The 23,631-nt window shown below is 38.8% G+C and overlaps 2 protein-coding genes across 10 annotated transcripts in view; one reads left to right on the forward strand and one right to left on the reverse strand.

Moving 5' to 3' along the window:
* Nucleotides 1–23,631, forward strand: part of CASK (calcium/calmodulin dependent serine protein kinase) — a 365,729-nt gene that overhangs the window by 201,669 nt on the left and 140,429 nt on the right. The window lies entirely within an intron of this gene.
* Nucleotides 14,022–23,209, reverse strand: GPR34 (G protein-coupled receptor 34). 2 transcript variants are annotated; one of them, XM_043458317.1, is made up of 4 exons: nt 23,090–23,209; nt 22,379–22,470; nt 17,118–17,223; nt 14,022–16,263 (listed from the first exon to the last, which is right to left on the reverse strand). In XM_043458317.1, the coding sequence occupies exon 4, from the start codon at nt 16,181–16,183 to the stop codon at nt 15,053–15,055; it is 1,131 nt and encodes a 376-aa protein (XP_043314252.1). In that variant the 5' UTR covers nt 16,184–16,263; nt 17,118–17,223; nt 22,379–22,470; nt 23,090–23,209; the 3' UTR covers nt 14,022–15,052. The 2 variants fall into 2 exon arrangements, with proteins under 2 accessions (XP_043314252.1, XP_043314253.1); XM_043458318.1 differs by lacking the exon at nt 17,118–17,223.

Raw genomic sequence — 23,631 nt, forward strand, 5'->3', positions numbered from 1 at the left:
ATTAAGAAAGTAGTTTTGACATACATACACTATCATGTGTGAAATAGTGGGAAGTTGCTAAATAACACAGGGAGCCCAGCCTGGCACTCTGTGATGACCTAGAAGGGTAGGATAGAGAGAGGGAAGGAAGGGATATATATATATATAGACTGATTTGCACTGTTGTACGGCAGACAGCAACGCAAAATTGTAAAGCAATTTTCTACCAATTAATAAATAAAATTTTTAGAAAACAGTTTGAAATAATTTAGAGAAGAAAAAATGTAAAAGGAATCCTATTTATAAGTGGTCGAAAGATAATTTTAGTATTACCTTTTTGAGAGTTAAGCACCTTTGGTCCAAGAAAGAAGAATGTCCTTACTCTCTACAACTTATCTTCCATTGACCCCAAACTCAGCTAGATGACACCATCACTTCTTCAGTTATTCAAGCTAAAAACCTAGGAATCATCCTTGATTCCACTCTTTCCTTCACATCTCACATCCAATCAATTGTTGCTACTTCAGCTTCTATCACCACCACCACTAGTATTAGCCTCATTTAATGAAAGCCTGTTATGTGCCAGGCATCCTGTTAAATGCTTTACATGCATATCGTATTTAGTCTTCACAATACTCTGTGAAATAAATACTATGAAATAAGTATCTTCATTTTATAGTTGAGGAAAACTGAACCTCAGAAAAGTCACATAAGTTGCCCAAGGTCGTGTAGCCATCTGTCCTCACAGAGCAAGTAATTGAAGAGAACAAGGCCATAGTTTCAATGCCTTTTTTTAAAAAATCTAGCTTCCAAAGTCAACACCATCACTTCTGCAGTATTCTGTTGGTCGCCTAAAGCCAGCAGTGATTCAGTGTGGGAGGTATAAATATCAAGAGGTGATGGTTCTTGGGGGCCATCTTGGATGCTGGCTACCACAAATGGCAATCAACCATTGAACCAAGGAAGAGTCAGAAGTACTGCTTAAAATGATAGTCAGATGACATAATTTATCTGGCAAGAATGCCTGGATAGGTGTAATTTTCACCTTTTCTTCCTCTATTTTGATTTTTTTTTAATGCTCTGTAGTTTTCTTAAACAGTGCAATTCATTTCACAAATGTTTATTGGCATTCCTGCTGTGTTTTCAGTAGTGTGTGGAGGTCACTGAAGAAGTATAACATGCCCAAGGCAGCACAGCTAGTAAATTTACTTTAAGGCACATGTTTGGGTTTTTTGTGCTTTTTTTTTCCAACCTCACCCTCTACCTTGGCAATTACTGGTTTTTCTCTAGAGTCAATAAGGGTAAGTAAACTAGAGTCAAGCTTTCAATACTTTTATTCATAGACAGGGTTTCTAGGCTCTGAGGTAGCAGAATTGACTGGGAGAACTCAAGCCCAATTTTATTCTTTCTTGGAAAACTTTGGACTTCATTAAGTTAATTTTTATTCCATCAATATCAGTATAAAGTCTTTATGATTTTAGTGATTTTGAGTTCCCTAATTGAAACAGAAGGAAATTTTTATTTATATTTTTCTAAGACACTGGGCAGTATGCATGCAATTGGTAAAAGGTGTGGATGTCAGAGAATTACCAGAAATATAGCTTAGGCAGAAATGTCAAGAGTCAAAGTGGCCCCTTGGACTTTTCTCATTTAGGTCACCTAAAGTTTTCTTTGGTTCTCATTCATCTTTCCCATGCTTCTCTTCTTCAAAGTTCTGCTTCTGTTTCCAAGTCTAAATGCTCTTGCCTAACCATTCTAATTACTTCCTATATCCTCTGCCAAATACTGGCTTCCTCAGTGTTCTGCTCTGACCCTTATGATTTACTCCTTGAGGTATTAGAGTAATTCCCCAGAGTGTAAGTCCTGCCATGTATGAAGTTTCCTGCTTTTGAGATGTTAGATGTTCAAAGGGCAGGCATGCTCCAGTGCAGTTTGACAATCCACAGTGAGCTGTATTCAGCAGGGGTATATAAGAGCTTTCTTGGCGGATCACTGAGATTAGGACAGGGTCCCTTTTCAACTTGCCTCAGAGCCAGAACCCAGAGGACGCAAGACAGCTCAGTCACACCTGCACCATTGTGCTTAAACTAGACAGTTATTTTGACCTACCAGTTAGTGTCTTCTAAAATGGCAACAGTGGGTCTTTAAAGCCCTGTCTCTGATGACTCAGAAGCTCAGGGCGTTGGGAGGCTGGAGTGCAGTAAGGGAAGACATGCCTTATGTGGTCCACATTAGAACTTCACATTCAAAAGGTAATTATTTCTTTAAGGGGGAGTGGGGTGAGGGAGCAGTAGAAGCCTTTATCCAGTTCACCGCACACCCGAGCCAGCAGTTACCTTTAGGAGGAGCGAAACAGAGACCTGTTACTCAAAGCTGTGGTTTGTTCAAGGCTCCCTGAGGTCCCCGCTCTCTTCAGGATGTGGTGTCTGACCACAGCCCTGTCTCTGTCTCCAGTTGCACTGTGCTCAGGCCTCACCATCTACCACGAGCAGCTGTAATCATGGCCGTCTCACCCTTAATCAGGGTGTGAAGATCCTCTACTCGCTGCTACAAGCTGGCTTGGGAGTATTTCCCTCAAGAACTGTTTTAAAAAAAAAAAACAGCAGAAATTATAGTCCAAAGTGTGGAAATGTATAATAGCACAGAAAAGTGATTACCTCTGGAGAAGGAAATGGCAACCCACTCCAGTACTCTTGCCTGGAAAATCCCATGGACACAGGAACCTGGTAGGTTACAGTCCATGGGGTCGCAAAGAGTGGGACACGACTGAGCGACTTCACTTTCTTTCTTTTCTTTTGTAAGAAAGGTCTAATGACAAAACATAAAATGGAACTGCCAGTTAGAGTTTCACTATACTTCACCTTTGGCTTTTGTCTTTCCAGATAGGCTTGAATGTACTGGGTACATTGTCTTCTAGAAATGCACACCATCGAAGCATGGTGGCAGTCATTAGAACTAGAATCTCCACAAAGGGGGCAGTTGGAAAGCAGATGGGAAATTAGCAGATTTTAGGGAGAGGGAAATTTCAACATTGGATTAGATGAGGCAAAGATATTTTTGAGGACGGTCAAATTTTTAATTTCAACATCTTTGAGTCAGTCAATTTTGGTTCATATCATGCTTCAAAACCTACCGACCTTTTTGTTTTCAAGTTCTTTGAAAAGCCAAAAGTAGACTAAGATTTCTGAAAATGCAATATTGGATGATAGAATTCTTAAAATAATTTAGGCCATTTTATTGTCACATGTATAAAATATATACGTACACCTATACCCTAGTGACTTGGATTATGACTTGCAGTGAGATTTAGGGAGTTAAAAAGGCATCATGTATCAGTGCCCAGAACCCTCATCATTGCCGCTTTTCTTCCAAAGACCATTTCCTGGCCATTTTATTACCAGTCACTTCTTTGGAATTTCTAGATAAGATTGTCTGGAGGGTAAGTCTGCTGCTCTGTATCACTATCTTTATTCAAGGGGAAAAAAGATGTCAAAGGAAAATGAGTAAGAGTTGAGTATCTAAGGTCTTACATCCTATACCTATTAGTGTCTATATTTCTTTTCTCTTATTAAGAGCCCCAAGTATTGCAGTAACAAACTTTCCTGAGAACCACTTTTAGGGAATTTATAATAATAACAAATGATAACCACTGAAGTGCTTTTATCTATATTAATTCATTTAATTTTTATGCTATATTTAATTAAAGTATCTCTGAGATGGGTACCATTATTACTGTCATTTCCTAGGTGAGGAGACTCAGGTCCATAGAGGATAAATAACTTGTTGATGGTACTACAACTGGTATATTGTAGGGCTATTACTGAAGTCACTGATAGTGTGACTTCAGATCCCATATTCTTCGCTGCTACCAGAATCTGGACTGTTTAGGTAAAGGTGACCAAATATCCCTGGTGACCAAAACTGTATCGGGTTTCAATCTGGACATTTATTAATTGCTGCCAACTCTCCATTATACTGGTGCTTTTGCCCTTTGCAATTGATAAGTAATCTGAGGGTGTCATATTTTGAGACGCTCTAAATATATTTTTCCCCGTTTTACCCAGTGGATTTTAGCATTCATTGGTGATCCTTGTCTGAATCATTTCTTATATTGGTGGTTGTGTCTTCATAATGTTTTGACTGGCAGAGATATATTAGACTTGAAGTAGTCATTTTAAGGTGTCACTCTAAGCAAGTGTTGGTGTTTCATTAGATATTTCTCAAATTGTACTATGTATGGTATAGTTTCTAATATTACCATGTAGTCTCTTGTTCTTCCTCCATCAAAAGCCAGTCTAAAATGTATTGTTTTAATAAACCTACACATAAATATTGAAGGCAGGAAATATAAGTTCTCTGGAATTCCATATCGCCAGAAGTATTTGGTAGAGAAAATTGAAAAGAAGCAACCACAGTTAAATTTTTTTCCCATTTATTTTTATTAGTTGGAGGCTAATTACTTTACAATATTGTAGTGGGTTTTGTCATACATTGACATGAATCAGACATGGATTTATATGTATTCCCCGTCCCGATCTCCCCTCCCACCTCCCTCTCCACCCTAAATTTTAACACAGACAAGTCTGTAGAGAATCATTTCTTTGGTGATGCTTTGACCAGTAGAGGGCAATCTACTACCAGCCCTAGTTAAACCTCTTTTACTGTTAAAGGTTGAAGCATAAGCTGCCTGCTTTGCACTATCTTCCAGCTAGAAAATTAGAACAATTTAAAAGTTTAGGGTTTTTTTTAAGCTCTGAGAAAATGATAAGCTTCTTTATTTTCGTAGCTGGAAAACACTTTAAACGTGGTAAGATAAAAGTCATTGTAAGGACATTGGATTTCTGTCCTTAAGCTGAAAACCCATTGACACTCATCTGTCTTTAATAGGCTATGTCCTTTGGAGATTTTGTTTTGCTTTATACTAGTGATTACCACAAGTGTTAACCTTCGTAAAGTCATTCACAACTACAATTACCGTAGTGGTAAAAAGAAAGTCTGACATTTTATATGAAAGTTTTTCTCATATCTGTAGCTTTTCTTAACTTTTTTTTAATCATAGCAATTCATGGACATAGTTTTGTAAACTCAAATAATACTAAAAGGCTTGTAATGAAAACAGCATGTCATATCATGTTATTAACCAATGTCATTTAAAAGGTCTTTTACCTAATGAAGAAAGCAGAGGAGAAATTACCTTGACCCTCCCCTGTAGTCACTTCTTCCTGTCTATTTAACAAACTCTGTAGATCCCTTCCTCTTAAGAGATCACCTAACCAGTTGCCTCATCACGCAGCATATGCTTGTTTTTATCTCTGTCAACACATTGTTCATTACTAAATCTTCAATAGCCCTTCCAATCCCCACTCTTCAGTGGTTTGGAAAATAAGTTTCTCTCCCTGTCTCTTTCATACCCAGATACACACACACACACACACACACACACAGAGCTTTTAAGCAAAATAATTCAAGGCATTGTCTTTTTTGTCAATGAAATTACTTACTATATTTGTTGTCTAATGGCATACATACTTTTAATGTTATGTGCATCATTTATCTACTGCTACATACCAAACCACGCCTAGACTTGGTGACTTCTGACAACAACCATTGGTTCACTCTCAATCCTGCAATTTGTTCTGGGGTCCATTCATGCAGCTTCTTCGTTATCGGGTAGCTCACCTGAGCCTCAGTGGTCCGCGATGGCCTCACTCATGTCTGGAGCCTCAGCTGAGATGGTGGTACAGGCTAAGTATCTCTCTCCATGTAATTTTTCATCCTGGGTTTATTTACCCTGTGGTGGTCTTGGGGTTCCAGGAACACAAAACTGGAATCTGTGAGGCCTCTTAAGGCTTTGCTCAGATGCCATACAATGTCTACTACATTTTATTGGTCAAAGCAAGTCACAGTACCTGCTCAGACTCAAGAGATAGGCAAAGACTCCACTACTGGATGGGAAGAGCTGCAGAGAATTTTAATCTACCATCTTTTCTTTAATGCACTTGCAACAGCAATGTTCTAACTAGATTTTTATATTTTTTCCCTCAAAGTACAATACAGTGGCTCTTCCTTAAGGATTGATATAGTATGCGTACCTCAGAGTCCATTGTTTCTTGGATAACATCCAAAAAGAAAACTTTACTTTGCAAAGACATACCCACCGTGCCTTGCTTCAGTCTTGGAGCTGTCATTTTCTTTTGCTCATTTCTTCTATGAAGAGGTGTATTGAAAGTATCCATACTCTTTCCTTTGTACTTTTTATCCTCTGTAAATAGCCCCTTTCTATTTCTAGAACTAATCTAGCTTTTCAGTAAAACTAGAGGAAAAGTCTGTTTCTGCTAACTTGATTGTAAGAAGTGGATCCTAAGAGTGGAGGGCAATTACTAAAAGCTCCCGGAAAGAATGAAGCAGCTGGGCCAAAGCAGAAACAACGTTCATTTGTGGATGTGTCTGGTGGTGAAAGTAAAGTCCAGTGGACTTTAAGGAATAATACTGCATAGGAACCTGGAATGTTAGGTCCATGAATCAAGGTAAATTAGACATGGTCAAGCAAGAGATGGCAAGAGTGAGCATCAACATCTTAGGAATCAGTAAAGTAAAGTGGACATGATATCTCCAATGCCTGCCTGCCTGCCTGCTAAGTTACTTCAGCCGTGTCTGACTCTTTGCGACCCTATGGACTATAGCCCATCAGCCTCCTCTGTCCATGGGATTCTCCAGACAAGAATACTGGAGTGGGTTGCCACACCCTGCTGCAGGGGATTTTCCCAACCCAGGGATCGAACCCCTGTCTCCTGCATCGCTGGCAGATTCTTTACCATCTGAACCATCGGGGAAGCCCCAGGTATCTCCAATACTAGAGCCTAAAAGGATATAGAAAGATGATTAGTCTAGCTTGCCCCTCTCGTAGCGTTCTGTCCACCATGCTAGGTTGTACTTGTTACTGGAGGTTTAGTTATTTGCAGGATCACAAATGCCAGCTGACAGAGCATGAGACCCTCATTTACTTATTTAGCTGACTCCTCTCACCACTTGCCACATATATTTGGAACTCTATAATCAGTCTGCACAAGAGCTGACCCTGTGTGTTCCAGTGTTTTTCAAGTCTCACTGGCCACAAAGGGGAACTGAATATGAACATGCATGCAAACCTCATCAGTTCCCTTTGCAACCAGCTGAAAGTTGTTTTTAATATAGCGGAAACAGTGTTTTTCTTTTGAGTACAAACCAAATTTCCACCCAAATAATGAAACATTTCTGCTTCCGACAGATCAGGGGACACATAAGAGGACACTACATTGTGAGAAAGGCAATTCAAAGAGAAAGTCAGAAAATAGATAAAACTCAACTGGGGAAGAGAAAGAGGTGCTGCTGAGTATAGGAGAGGAAAGAATTAGAGTTGAGGGTATTGGGGGTGCTAGAAGGTCCTGGTAGGGGATAGAACGTGAGAAGAGGTAGGAAACATAGAAAGGAAATTTGTCTAACAGGAAAGGGCCTGTAACAGCATTACCAGCCGTGTTAAAGGAAGGCATCTAGATCTTTTAGTCCAGAAGTTTGCCACTGGATAACATTTAAAAATAATCACACATCAGAGTGATTACCATTCCCACCTGAGTTTATACCATTGAGCCAGTTGTACAGTGAAGGTGCCTTGTCCCTCCAGTTCGGGATGCAAGGTGGTAACCTGTTCAACCACTCTGATTACACTTAACAAAGCCAAGTGACAGTAACAAAGCAAAGACCCGAGTGAAGGAAAGTTACACGGCTCAAAATAGCCTGGAGTTAAAACTCCCCTCCAGGTGCTCCCCACCATTCTATGCAAAACAAAGAACTCTCTCACCCCAAGAAAAAAAAATGGACCTTAAGGTTGATTACGCCCAGCTCCCAGCCAGTCCCAGCCTCTGGCCAATCTCCAGAATTCCTTGCCCCAACCATTTAAGAGATAACTATCCTGAACAACCTTGGAGAAGAACAGGCCCCCTTAAGACAGTAGATTTCCACACATACGCCTATATATACTTACTCTTTTCTTGGGTTAGGGCAGCAGCTCACTAATCTGACTGCTGCCCCTTCTCGCCTCATTAAAGGTGATCTGTTCCTGTAAAGTGCCGGTCTCGTTCTTTTTCCGAACCTCGCCTTCTCTAATTCCCTTACGCTACAATGAGCACCTAACATAACAAATGTCACAAAACTCCCAGAATCCAGCAATTTATTTTATATAGAGTTTAAACAGTCTCTCTAGCAGTGAATATTAACGAATGAATGAACAAAAGAAAGTTCTGGAAAACTGCTTGGGGACCACTGACCATACAGCAAGCAGCCTCCTTCCTCTGCACCGCCCCCCCTCAGCCGCACAATCTGAAGAGCCCGAGGGCATGACTATGCAGGCACAGCCTGATGGACCGACAAAGATCACCGGTGGCCCCTGGTTACCACTCGTTATGAAGGCAAAACCCAAAACTGTCAAAGAGATCTTAGGAACATCAGATCCAAACCTTATTAAATGCTCAAAATGCTGCCTTCCCAGCCTGCTGAGGATCCATGCTATAATGAAATAGTTCTACTAGCAGATAACTCACTGGCTTCCTATTCTACAGTCAAGTGAAACATGCTGCTTTTGCAGCTCCTGTCCTTCACTGGTCCTCTTTCTGCTTGCTCTCTGAGGCCACACACACACCGTGCCCGCACACACACAGTTTTGTTCTGTCTTTCCTTTAGTCTTCTGCTTTAAGGCTTAATAATCCCATTCTTTCAAACCGCCCCTTTTCTGGCATCCTCTGTTCTGCTACTTGCTCAAGTTTCAGAATATGGTTCTGACCAGCACAAAATAGCATGGGTCTGCACAGCTCTTGTCCTGGCCTTTGCTGTTATTGGTGAAAGCTCAATTGCCCTTTCTGAGTGCTTTCCCCACCTCATTTGGTCCAAGTCAGCTTCCACTGTGTATCTTCCTAGTTCTGATATTTATCTTAAGCTTCTGACCACTCCATTTTGTATATTTCCCCTGTCTTTCTTTTGGCATTTGAGCATTTCAGTAACATACATTGACTGTTTCTTAGCGGCCAGGAACATGTATTCATTCATTTAGCCTTCATAACACTATGAGTTAGGTATTCCTATTATTCTTGTTTTCTCAACAGAGGAAAGAGAGCTTGTACAAGGTTATATAGTAAGTGGTGAAGCAAGAAATTGAACTCAGTCAGTCTGGTTGCAGCAGCTGCCCTATGAACCTGTTATGCTGCCTCCTAGTTCATTATCTAATATTTAATGTCACTAGGCTAAGAAGATCAATTGGATCCAGCCCCACCATAATCCTTGCTGTGGCCTTACCAGTGGGGTGATAATATTCCTGGTCCATTGATTAAGACTCTTCTCCTGGACTCTGTCTGGATGGGCAATACCAACATCTTCATAGACGCCACCTCACTTTTTCTTCCAAGTTTCTCTCACCTGCTAGTGAATGGCCAGTTCTTTCTTTAAATATGTTGATACATTTAACAGATCTACTCCTGGTCTAGGAGACTTTGTATCCCCCTAAAATAATTTGCATGTCTATACTAACATGTTTGAATTTTGTAGATTAACACTCAGGAAACATTTTGCTTCTCAAAGGACACCTCATTTGCACTCCTGTGTACTATATCTGAATGAAATGCTAAGCTGTCTGATTATAAGATCGTTTCATCTACAAATTCTTTAGCTTGGTCCTTGAAGGGTGTCTGTATTCCAGAAGGCCAGGGTTCCTCTAGATTTATTGATTAGAAAATGTCTTCCTTTCCTTGTGGTGACTGGCAGAAGAAACATAAGCAAAGTAAAAGACAAGTCTCAGACTGGTAGAAGTTATTTGCATCCCACATAAAGAACCAAAGATTAGTATACAGAATATCTAAAGAATTAGGTCAATGATTTGAAAGAAAAAAAGAATACAGGCAACTCATTATAGGGAAAAGGGAAAGAGGTGTAGATATGAATAGATCATTCACCCAAGAAGAAACATGAATGGGCAAAGAAAATCGTGAGATACTGCTGCTCCTTTTCACTTGTAATCAAGGAAATGCAAATTAAAACCCTGGGGAGATGCCATTTCACACCTCTCAGATTGGCAAAAGTTAGTAAATCTGATAAAACCAACTATTGGTGAGGATGTGGGTAGAGGCACTCTCATCTTGCTAGTGGTGGAATAGGTGTATAAACTGATAAACATCACTTGGGAGAGCAGTTGGTCACAAATGAAATAAAATGAAAATGTGTATACCCTTTACAACCAAGCATTTCTACTTCTAGGTGTCAGCCATAGAAAATGTCCACACATGCGTGCAGGAGACTTCACTTGAACGTGGTTTCTAATAACGAAACTGTGGAAACCACCTAAAGACCCATTGTTAGGAGAAATGGAGAATCAAACTGTTGTTTGTTCTCACAGTGAACACTATGCATCTGTGAAGATGAATGAGGGGGACCTTCATATATCCACATAAACACAATTTGAGTGAACAAAGTTCCAAAAGGGTGTATTAGTAAGATCCTGTTTGTGTAAATTTTTAAAACAAAAGCTAATGTACATTGTTATTTGTACCACTTATGTATGTTATAATAGGGTAAACATGTACACCAGAGAGATATACACTAATTTTAGGCAAGCAGCTACCTCGAGATGAGCTCTAGTGTATATCTTCTTAGATTATGTATAGGTACAAAGAAAACAGTTAAGTGAGTAGAGCCCAAACATTTGACATCTGCACAATTTAGCTAATGGGTGCTTAGCTGCCTGTTACATTGTATTTTTGTATTTTTGCTTTGTTGTATGTTTGAACTATTTTATACCTAAAAGAAGAGTATATGTGGAATTACCAAACCAGAGTATAACTAACAGTTCACTGTTGCCCCTGGAATAGCTTGTATGGCTTACTAAAGCAAAAAAGAGATTCTGTACATCATCAATACCTGCATCCAAACCATAATTAGAAACCTTTCCCAAAGCTCATCTTAGGATGGTTCTTTGTGCATTTCCTGGGCTATAAGCAAAATTAATAAGGGTGAGATGCTTTAATTTGATTTTTTTCTCCTTCTATTCAACCTGCTTTTGTACTGTTTTATCATCCATATTTCAGGCAGAGCTTTTACAGAGTGTATGAATGTGTGATAGCTAGAAAACTAGTTTTTTAAGATGTTGGTTTTTTTATATCACATACTTTTGATGAGTAATAGCAGAATTTTTGCCCTAACTGCATGGTAATGCCCGTGTATGGTGTGTTTTTTTAATAACAGAAGATATCTCAGTCATTACCGTTTTGCTTGGGCAAAATAAAATGCAAAATGAAAAGCAGTGTTTTAGCAGAGACAGTGCCTATGGAATAAAAGTCTACCAACTTGCATCGCCTCATATAAAAAATACAGTTGATACTTCCATACCAATGCAATTAGGATTAAATTATATTAATGCATGTCAAGCACCCAGCACAGTAAAAGGCACATCAACAAATATATTTTACTCAATACCTTGCTTCCTACTCCCTTGCATGTGAACTTGAAGGGGCAAAATAAAAGTTTAGAACAAACCTAGCACTTCCTTTTTACCATAGGGTCTATTGTGAAGCCACCATGAAACCAGCCCTCCACATCTTAAATTTGAAAATCACGACTGAACTGAGGCACAATAGCAGGCACTTAGAGGAACTGTGTTCTCAACTGGGTCAAGTAGCTATGAAAAAGGATACTGTATCATCCATTGTGAGAGTTTCTATCTCAACAAAGTTGACATAATTCAGATTGTATGCTGAGATTCAATCGCTTTGTTCTGATCAAAAATACAAGTTTCTTTAGAAGTTTATGGTGTCCTTTGGTGCCTGACATAAAAGACTCTCCAGTAAATGTCATACCTGTTGTGAATATTTTTCCCACTTTGTGCTTTAGCTTTTATTTTTGTTTATGGTTTTTGACACCCCCCAAAAAATAGTCTACTTTTTAAAGTCAAAACTATGCATCTTTCCCTATTGTTATTTCTATTTTATTAATAGGGGGTCCTCTCCCTTCCACAGATGAGTTAGTGTTTTAATGCATTCATTATTTACATTTAACTCTGATCCACTTGGAATTTTGGGGGGATGTGATACAAGTTGTTTTTGTTCAATTGCTCAGTCGTGTCTGACTCTTTGCAACCCCATGGACTGCAGCACGCCAGGCCTCCCTGTCCATCACCATCTACCCTGTCCATCACCATCTACCCTGTCCATCACCATCCATGAATTTGCTCAAAATCATGTCCATTGTCAATGCCATCCAACCATCTCTAAATTGGCTTTTTATTTTCTTTTAAATAAGCACAGCACTATTTTCAATAAGTGCAGCACTATTTATGATTTCTTCCTTCCCCCGTGCTTTTTATGATGTCATCTCTATCTGCAGGGATTCTCTCTGGAGGCAAGTGTATCAAAGTCACCCAGAAAAGTTTTAAACCCACCTTACAAGATTCTTGCACATCGAGAATCTTGGGTTGCCCTCTGATTTGTTCCTGCTTCTACCCTTTTGAGAGATTAATTTGGCATGTAATCTTATGTATCATTGAGGGTCTGCATAGAGATGTGAGCTCTGCTCCACTGTTAAGTTCATCCTGGCATGTGCTCCATGCAGTGCCATCATTAATAAAGGATAAGAATCAATTTTAATATCTGGTAAAAGAAGTTTCCATTCATATTTCAAAAAACTAGAAAATAATTAGCCTGTTAATATGTTTCTGCAGAATCCAGGCTGCCTGTTGAGAAAACTCTATTTCATGCTGTTTTTCTCTTGTGGATAACTTTCAGTAATGCTTTCCTTCACAGAGCTGTAATTATATTAGTTCTACTTTCATATCAGCAGGACTGAAGAATCTATTTTAAAAAGAAATTGAAAATAAAACCTTCTGTACTAGAACATCATTTTCTTCTTCTATTGACCTGATCTTAGAAATTCAACTGCCATCAAACCCAGCTCTGCACAGAATAACTTTTCCAAAGCTAACTGCAATACTCAGCATTTAGGTCTTACTCTTGCAACCAAGCAGTTAATTTTGCCTTTGTTTGGTTTTGCGTATGTGAGATGTTATTTAGAGACTTGTTCTGAAGATCTGTTGCAAGGTGAGGATAAGTATATACTTCTGCATTTCCCTCTTCTGTATGCTTCTAGAACTAAACCTTGGCTTGGGGGAGCTAGGGACAGTATTTCAATAAGAAATAGAAGGTTATATATAATAAATAGCTTCAAATTTGGTAACTTTAGCAAGTTTTTCTAAAAATGTAGAAATATTCTACAGGACTCAGGTTACTGTAAGGTGTATAGGTTACTATAAGGATTCAGGTTACTATAACATCTATTGTTACGAGCTTATAGATAGGTTGACTTTTATCAAGATTTATTTTGACACAAATATAGCAAGAATTGACTTGGTATACTTTTTTATTCTTTGAGATTGCCATTGTGCAAGGCTTTATAGGAATTCTCACATTTAATATAAATAATGAGAAAGCTTCTAGAATTATGAGTACGTATATGTTACTTTTAATGTTCCTTAACTAGTAATAATAATAGATAATGTAATTTAACCATTCAAACTGTATGTTTACAATAGAGACACATAGGGATATAAATGTTTACTAACAATGTAAAAAAAATTTATTTTGAGAACATGAAAGGAAATCAGTATTGTCATACTTACTCAATTTCAGTTTGGTATTTGTTGATGTTGTCGAAGCAAAGTAATAAAAAATTTATAAGGTCCTACTACATAGCACTGGGAACTATATTCAGTATCCTATGATAAACCATAATGCAAAAGAATGTGAAAAAGAATGTACAAGTATACTTCAATAAAATAAATTTTTTAAAAAGAATATAAGGGCCCTTTCTCTTAGTTTACTCTCTAGTTATTTTTTAATGTACATGAAAATTTCAGAATTTGCTCCTTTTAATTGTGTTCTGCAGGTTTTCTGTACTGTTATGAAATATTTCAAACACTGAGATATATACAAGAAATAATATAACACTCATGTACCACCACACAGGCTACCACATATGTTTTATATTTTTATTGCATATGTACAGATCTGTAAAGAATATGAACATAGTTTTGTATTTTACATAAATCATTTCATATGGTACATACCCTTTGCAGTTTTTGGTTTTTATTCAGTGTTATTTTTGAGAATTCTCCATGTTGATGCATGCAGATGTAGTTTCTCTCTCCATTCCTTTGCTGATGCATACTCATACTTAGGTTGTTTCCATTTGTTTAATATTATGAGCAGTAGGTCAGTGAGCATCTTTACATGTGTTTTATGTATATGTTTTGAGTGCTTCTGTAAGATGTATACCTAGCAGTGAACTTGCTGGCTCATATGGTATATGCATCTTTAATTATACTTTACCAAACTGTGCGGTTCAAGATGGCTAAATTGCTAATAAATCTGTTTTAAGTAAGTTGCAGTCTTAAGTCCTGTAGCTAGGTTATTGAATTTTAGCTCATCTATTGTTTGATTTTTACTGTACAGCATTTAAATTCTTTCCATTTTATCTAAGGAGTGATAGGTAATGGGTTGATTTCATTTTTGTTAGAATTTTATTAATTATTATTTTATCTGTTGATAGGCTTAGACATAAATGAATACAATGGCAAATTATACAAGCTTTTCAAATGACAATGAACATATATTTTCTGACATTTTAAGTCAGTCCTCAAATCAGTTAACTGTTAAACACACTTTAAATTAGTATTCGGTACTTGATTTTGAATAATTACTTTAGTGACTTGAGAAACTATGACATTTTCTTTCATTATTCTATACTCAAAATCATAAATTTCAGTTAATTTTATAATCTATGTTAACAGCATTAGCCTAACAATATATTTGTGAAAGATTTTATATACAGATGTACTCCAGTGATGACTATAAGCTTACTCTTGAAATATATTACAATTAAGCAAATGAAATATCACAGATAAGCAAAGAACTTCAGGAAGACCTGAGCTTTGTTTCATGATTTTTTGTTCTTCAGGGAATTAGGCTGCATTTTATCACTTTTTCATATGTTCAACATAAGTGCTTTAAGAAGTAGTCTGAATTTTAGCCATGGCAGATGTATCATGTAGGGAGTATCCTGGTTTAAATTCTGAAGTACTTTCACTCCTGCTCGCTTCCCCTTGAAATCGTCTAGAAAGAAGCTGGCACATTATCTTGCGAATATTACTGGACATCAGGAAATACATGACTGGATCTAAACAGCTGTTAAAAGATGAGAAAACCAGCATGATCTCATTGGTTTTGTGAACGATTTCCTTCCAATAGCAAGACGACACATTTAGCTGTGAAGAAATATAGACAAATCGGAAGGCGTGGTAGGGAACAAAACATACAGTAAAAATGATAAGCACAATGAAGGAATTCCGGGCAGTAGTGGCATATTTACCAGAATTCGGAAATTTTGACCTCCTTTTAGAAATCCTCAATAGATTCTTGCCAATCTTAATATATGAAAGGATGATTAGTAGGAAAATTAGCCAGAACATTACCACAAGAACGTAGTTAAAAATTGCTTCTCCTTTTGCATTGAGCTTATCTCTGTAATGGAAGCACATTGTGGAATTATGACCTCCTTTCTTAAGGGTTAAAATGATCATAGTTAAAAATCCAGCAACAGCAACTATCCATACTATACAGCAAACATAAATACTCTGCTTGGTTGTTAATGCCTTCCGTTGTTGGATAGACCGATTAATTTTGATGTAACGATCCAAACTGATGAAGCCAAGCAAAATAATGCTAATATACATGTTCATATAAAATAGTGTTCCCACAACCTTGCAAAGAATCACACCTAGTGTCCACTTGTTTTGATTAATGTGATACATTATTCGGAAAGGGAGGCAGAAGATAAGTAAGAGGTCTGCAATGGCTACATTGAGTAGGTAAATCTGAATGGAATTTCTTTTGCGGTGGATACCCAGAAATACATAGAGGGCAATTATGTTTCCAACCAGCCCCATGATGAAAATAACAGAGTAAAATGTTATTAACACACTAGAGAGTAATTTCTCATCCATGGAGCAGGCAGTAGAATTTGATGCTCCTGAGAAGTTGTATGGCGATTGGACACTATGATTAAAGTGCACTCCTTTGGAGGAGCAAGACCAGCTGCTGACTGAAGTTGTCATCATCGTCACCATCTGATTTCTCATTCTCTTCTGTAGGGATCAAAAAGTGAAGGTGCTAAAAGGACATGTTCCTTGAGTGTAGCTTTTATGTCCTCAGATGTTTCCTACAACAGAATGCCAAACATTGAGTGAGTCGTTTGTTACATTTGTAACAATTAATTTAGCTCAAAGCACAAATAGTAAATGATTGATTTTTCAGACATTGTGAGAAACTTTTCTTTTATCCTACTTTGAACCATGTGGATATCTGCACAATGTATGTGAGAGCATTATGGTATCACAAGACAAGCAGCACATAGTGTAGAAGCTGTTGGAGCATCCTTCACAAACCTTTTCTATCCTATGGTCAGTGTTCAAGGTCTGTTTTTATATTAAAATCAACTAAACTATGGAATTGTCTTTTCTTGGGGAAGCTGGGATGGGGAAAGAAATGAAGATAGAGACGACAGCTCATATTTTTCAAAGATGAGTTGTCAGTTTCCCTAAAGTGAAGACATGAGTGAGACATGAGTGAGACATGAGTGAACTGAACCCACTGCTGACCCCTGTCCAGTTTCCTGCCTTGACTCTCCCTCACAGATGGCATTCATTCATTCATTTTGGCACCTACTGCCATGTAGTATGTGACAGACTGTGGCAGTCTCTCATTCCACAGTGGGAATAGAGGTGTGTTAGTTGCTCAGTCGTGTCTGACTTTGCACAAATAGTAGATGATTGACTTTTCAGACATTGTAAAAAATGTCCGACTGTGACCCATGGACTGTAGCCCACAAGGCTCCTCTGTCCAAGGAATTCTCCAGACAAGAATACTGGAGTAGGTTGCCATCCCCTTCTCCAAGGAATAGAGGAAAGAGTTGTAAATTTCTTTTTCAATCTAACACCTCATTGAAGGTATTAAAATCACTAGCCTACAGGGGTGTGCAATTAATGTAACAGACCAATAGAGCACAACACTTGCCTGGTTAGGTAGACTCGCAACATTTGCACAGGAGAGCAAAGTAACCAAACAAAACCAAGACAGGTGATGATGGCCGCCAGAGAGTCAGATTGGAGAGTCCGCTGACCTAGAAGCATAGAGTGGTAATGTAAATAGGATAGAGGACGTGCAATCCAAGATTTTGAAAGCAAGTGCCTGCAGCTGACATAGTCTGTGGGCTAGGGCGTTTGGGACTCTTGGTAGTGTGTGAATTCCACTTGTCTGTGGCAGCAGACAATGTTGGCAATGCTATTTGTTACCTGCTCTTTGTTGGGCATCAGCAGCTCTGAAGAGCTCAGTCTGAGAGGTCATCATAAAGAGAAGATGGGAGGATAGGATTCTAGGGGGTCTCATTGCATCTCTTTCTTAGAATGACTGCCATACTTCATTACAGAAGCTTCTTAGCAGGTGCAACAGACATTCAGGGTCTCATATCAAAATGAGACCTAACTAACTCTGTGACCTTCAGTCAGTAAAATAACCTTTTCTAAGCCTTAGTTTTTTTGTTTGTAGAAATGAAAGAAATGCATTCTACAAACAACAAAACTGTTCTTTTGTTTACCCTGGCACATACAAGTGTTCAGTGACAGATTTAAAACAACACCTTTTGATTATTTTCGTTTTGGTGAATATCTAGTGCTAAGTCGCTTCAGTCATGTCTGATTCTTTACATCCCTATGGACTGTAGTCTGCCAGTCTCCTCTATCCATAGGTTTCTCCCGGCAAGAAGACTGGAGTGGGTAGCCATTACCTTCTCCAGGGGATCTTCCCAACCCGGGGATCAAACCTGCATCTCTTATGTCTCCTTCATTGGTAGGCAGGTTGTTTACCACTGTTGTTGTTCAGTTGCCCAGCCGTGTCTGATTCTTTGTGACCCATGGACTGCAGCATGGATCAGGCCCCTCTGTCCCTCACCATCTCCCCTCTGGGAGTTCATGTCCATTGCATCAGTGATGCCATCCAGCCATCTCATCCTCTGACACCCTCTTCTCCTTCTGCCATCAATCTTTCCCAGTATCAGGGACTCTGAGTCAGCTGTTCACATCAGATGACCAAAATACTGGAGTTTCAGCTTCAGCATCAGTCCTTCCAGTGAGTATTCAGAGTTGATCTCCCTTAAGATTGACTGGTTTGATCTCCTTGCTATCCAAGGGACTCCAGCACCATAGTTCAAAGGCATTAATTCTCTTGCACTCTGCCTTCTTTACAATCCAACTCTCACAATGGTACGTTACCAGTGGGAAGACCATAGCCTTGACTTTATGGACCTTTGTCATCAGAGTTATGTCTCTGCTTTTCAACACACTGTGTAGGTTTGTCATAGCTTTCCTGCCAAGAAGCAAACATCTTCTGATTTCATGGCTGCAGTCACTATCCACAGTGATTTTAGAGCCCAAGAAAAGGAAATCTGTCACTGCTTCCACCTTTTCACCCTTTATTTGCCATGAAGTAATGGGGCTGGATGCCATGATCTTAGTTTTTTTTAATATTTAGTTTTAAGCCAGCTTTTTCACTCTCCTTTACCCTCGTCCAGAGACTCTTTAGTTCCTCTTCACTTTCTGCCATTAGAGTGGTATCATCCGCATATCTGAAGTTGTTGATGTTTCTTTACCCCTGAAGTGCAGTGAAGTCGCTCAGTCATATCTGACTCTTTGCAACCCCGTGGATTGTAGCCTACCAGGCTCCTCCGTCCATGGGATTCTCCAGGCAAGAATACTGGAGTGGGTTGCCATTTCCTCCTCCAGGGTATCTTCCCAACCCAGGGATCGAACCCAGGTCTCCCACATTGGAGGCAGATGCTTTAACCTCTGAGCCACCAGAGAAGCCCTAGCACCTCCTAAATACTGCATGTAAAATGAAGGTGAATATGACAGAGACCCTGCTCTCGGAAAATATCTTTGCAGGAGTGTGCATTCAAACTTTGAATGCTGTAAAGTAGATTTGAATTACCATAATTCATTTCCTGACTTGACATTATACACAGAGAAAAACATTTGAAAAAACTTAGCCCTTCTTAAAACTCTACCCATAATTTCATCCAGAAGAAACCATTTTAGTAGAGCATGAAATTCCAGTTTAAATTTTTGTAAAGAGGGAAATTGAATCCTCGGAAGGGGAACTGACTGGTGAAGAGGAAGTTATGTAATCCCCGGTGACAGCCTGTCCCCAGAGTGCGGGGCTCAGAACAACAGAGGGAGGGAGGCAAGAGGACTGAGTCCAGTCTTTTGTGTGTCTCAACTGCAGGGAGCCAGATTTCACAAAGTTGTTAGAAACTTACAGGCGTGTTTCTGGTCATCTGAAACCCTAAAAAGGAAAAGGCAATCTAGGAAGAATGGCAGGCTGCCAAAAATGGAGCTGAGCATGCAATGTAGATTACCAGGAAGAGGAGAAGGGGCCCTGGAGAGGGACCTGTGTTATGTGGTCACATAGGGAGATGACAGGCTCAGGTAGAAACAGCTCATGGCCACTGTTGAAAGTGAGCTGAGGCATGACAGGTGACGTGATTTTGAGAGCTCAGATAGCTGAATTAACTTTGAAAACTGTAGAGGGGTTTGTTTTTTTTTCTTTTCTTTTCTCCATTGCTATATTTTAAACTCCATTAGAGGGCGACAGAGGATGAGATCGTTGGATGGCATCACCAATTCAATGGCCATGAACTTGGGCAGACTCCAGGAGATGGTGAGGGATCAGGGAAGCCTGGCACGCTGCAGTCCATGGAGTTGCAAAGAGTCGGACACGACCGAGCAACTGAACAACAGAGTTAGGAAACAAGTCCTACTTAATTTGCCTCTGTGTACCAAGTGCTTAGCACAATAAATGCTGTTGAATGAAAGAGGGGATTTACTCAAAAAGTTTGTGAAGTCCTGCATGTGGATATTAAAATCAACTGTTCAAGTACAGGAAGGGTGTTACCTCCATTAACAGAAACACAGTTGCTGTTGACTGCAGTTGCCATATCCATTGTGTGATGTGGCTGCAACAAAAACTAACCCGTCCTTGGTTGACTTCATGCCTATGGAGTGTCTTAAATGAAGACTGTCCTACTAATCCAGTTCTGTCCTCAGCTGGTAAGGTTTGCCCCTGAGTACAGGGTTTCATCCTCCTCAGCACACTAAGAAAAGGCCACAGAGCCAGTGAGGGGTGGGGTGGGGAAGAGCAAGGAGCAAGTGGAAGGAAACAGGCATCTGGAGACGGGAATGTGTTCAAGACCACGGAGAAAAGGATTTCACCTTGTGTTGTATCTCTCCCGAAAGCAGAACAAGGACCAGTGAGTGAAAATGCCAAAACAGATGTTGTCTCCTTTTAAGGAAATACTTTTTTAGAATGAAACCGTCTATCTTAGGAAGTAGTAAGGGTCTTAGCACCACAGATTTTTTGAGACTACCATGCTCGGGTACTTTGTAGAAGAAATTCTCAGTAACTCTCAATCCTGGCTACATATTAGAATCCTCTTGATGGATTTTTAAAGATACCAATGCCTGGCCCCCTCCCCTAGATCTTCTGATTTAATTGGTCTGGAATAGACTCCAAGCAATGGTTTCCTTTAAAAGCTTCTCAGGGCATTCTAATGTACAGTCAGAATTGAACCCTTGAGCTAGATGACTGAATCAGTAAGTAATATTTATTTAGCATTTGCTGTGTATCAGGCAGTGTGTTAATAAGCGCATTTATATTATTTCATTTACATAATCCTTATAACAACTTTGTGATAGAGGTATTAATGAAAAATAAAGATGTTCATGATTGCTACCCATGACCACAGATCCATCTGACTTTCAGAGCCAGTGATCCATTTCACCAAACCTCACTCCTCCTAATCCCATATGATCAGAATTTTCTTTATTAATGATGAGTTCTGTCAGCAATACTTTGATATGATTCCTTTAACACTATCCACACTAGCAATTTTAAGGAAAATTATGTCACCTAAATTTACCTCTTTGAAAAAGGTACTAATCTTTTTATTTGCTATGTTCATGAAAATAAGTCAGTCAGTCCAGAGTTTGCTGAAATTCTCAGAATGCTGAGCAGATTTTCCCCAAAAGTATATCTTTTCAAACTTATTTCTAGGCCTGATAGCCATGATCAAGATGTTTCTAGAAGGCCATTTAGCACAAAACCTAAAACCATTTGCCTCAGCTCCAATCTTCAGATAAAATAAATAGTTGGTTAAGATCAGCAATAAACCTTCCTTGTTTTGCTGCATTTTCAAGCTCAAAGAGAACAATGTATTTTTTAAAATAGTAGTAATATCCATCATTTAGAAGCCCATATTGAATGGCTAGTGTTGTCACTTATTAATGAATTAACAGATTAGATTCCATTTTGAACTTAATGGCTGATTTCTGTCTCCTTTACAATGTGCCAGTCACTTTCTGTTCCCAAGGCCATTTACTGATGTTTTCAAAACTACTTACTTGATTTGTTAAGAATGGCCAGTGAAGATAAGAAACAAATCACTACACTCACAGAGTGGACCAATTTCCCAGTGGATATGAGTTGTGACTTGTGTGAAGTGGTCACTGTGGTTTTTTGATAGTAGATGGTTAATGGTTTTTAGTGGTATTACTTGACAAATCCTGACGTTTGCAACCCTGTCATTAGTGCTGCATTGTACCCACTAGCACCACCTTTCCGTGCCAGTAATTTTTCAACTGGCTGCTATAGGAACTTCTGTACTGGAGGGCAGGACCCAAGATTCCACTGTGGCCTCCAGTGTACAAAAGCTTTTTAAAAGCAGTTTTGGGGGACTTCTCTGGTAGCACAGAGGATAAGAATCCACCTGCCATTGCAGGGGACATAGGTTCAATCCCTGGTCCAAGAGGATTCCACATGCCACGGAGCAACTAAACTCATGCCCCACAACTACTGAGCCCACGCTCTAGCGCCCCCGAGCCGCAACTCCTGAGCCTGTATGCCACAACTACTGAAGCCTGCCCATTCTAGGGCCCGCAAGCCGCAAGTACTGCATGCTGCAACTACTGAAGCCCATGTTCCTAGAGACTGTTCTCTGCAACTACAGAAGCCACTGCAATGAGAAGCCCACACACCACAATTAGAGAAAGCGCACACAAAACAACAAAGACCCAGCACAACCAAAAATAAATGTTAAAAAATAGTTGAAGCTTTTCAGAATTTATAGCTAACAAAATATCAGTGAAAATTATTTGCCATATAATAAATTCATGTATAAAAATGCAATTTGGTTATGTTTGTGAAAACATCACATAGAAAATACATACCTATTTGGCAGTGCTATCAGCCTTTCACATTTGTAGTTTGACGTGATATCCACTGAATCATTCAGGCCATGCTTTAAAAATTGCACTAATTGCTGCATACAAAGTGAAAATTAAAAAGCATGTCATTTTGGAAAGAATACTATTAGTAGTACATAAGGTTTTGTTATCAATTTAACTGTGGTTAAAACATTTTTTAAAATTTAAGTGCATTGACTGAAGTGTATTTTGCTTTTTCTTTTCTCTAATATTCACCATAGTAACCTCTGAAACATGAAACATAAATTTTAATTGGTCCGGTAATGACCATAAAATAGAAGCCATATAATAAAGAAAATACTATCATTAAAAGTAGGGAGTCAACATAACTTAAAAGGTACTTATAATACACTAGAAATTAAGTGTGTTGCATATGAAAATAACTTTTAATTGATTCAAGTAGATCTGCAAGTCTTTGTCCAGGATACAAAACATAGTACAAACAACATGACCGTATTGATAGTATGATCTTAAACATCGCATATCCTAAAGAAGACACAGCCTCATTTTAAGTCAAGTCAAGGCAGTGGTATCCTTCAAGCAGTTTACTCATCAAGTTCTGGAAGCAAAGCGTTGCTAGTCACCCATGAAGCAGGTTTCATTTTTATTATTCAGATCATCAAAATGTAACTTCAAAAACGATCATTTATGCAGTTGAAATCAAGACATACTCACAGTTCAGGCTCTCCTGAAGTAAAAGGAGCTGATCCCCAAGCTTCCCTACACACAGACTTGTCTTGGTGTGTCAGCTGGGTTCCTCCATCCGGTTGTGGTGCAACTGGTTGGGTTTGTCTTTTTTAATATATTTGAATGTGGTAATAGGTGTATTTTTTTTCCTTTCTTTTTTCAATATGACAACCCTTAGACTCCCTGTGAAAATATCAAAAACTTCACCACTATGCAAAACTTTTATCTTTAAGCTCAATCAACACTTAACTTTAGGAAATTGCTTACATCTTTTACATGAATACCTTCCACCTTGACAATTATGAAAAGTTTTCCCTCCTTCCTCCCAAATAAAGAAGTCTATAAATTCTAAGCTAAAATATCCATTTTCTGTTTTTCCTAAATAATGATACGTAATACGCTGTCTGGACTTTTAAAGCATAAGCATTTAATTTCTCTTTCTGGATTCATTTTAGAAACTGGCAATCAACATAAAATGGCATTCCTGTATTGCATTATGGTAACATGAGTAATGAATCGTTTTATTATTT

Source organism: Cervus canadensis, chromosome X (assembly GCF_019320065.1).
Source record: "Cervus canadensis isolate Bull #8, Minnesota chromosome X, ASM1932006v1, whole genome shotgun sequence".
In the NCBI taxonomy this organism is placed as follows: domain Eukaryota; kingdom Metazoa; phylum Chordata; class Mammalia; order Artiodactyla; family Cervidae; genus Cervus; species Cervus canadensis.

Bases quoted from the DNA above. Each gene is read 5' to 3' on its own strand.
- GPR34 (XM_043458318.1), bottom strand. From the start codon at position 16,183: ATGAGAAATCAGATGGTGACGATGATGACAACTTCAGTCAGCAGCTGG.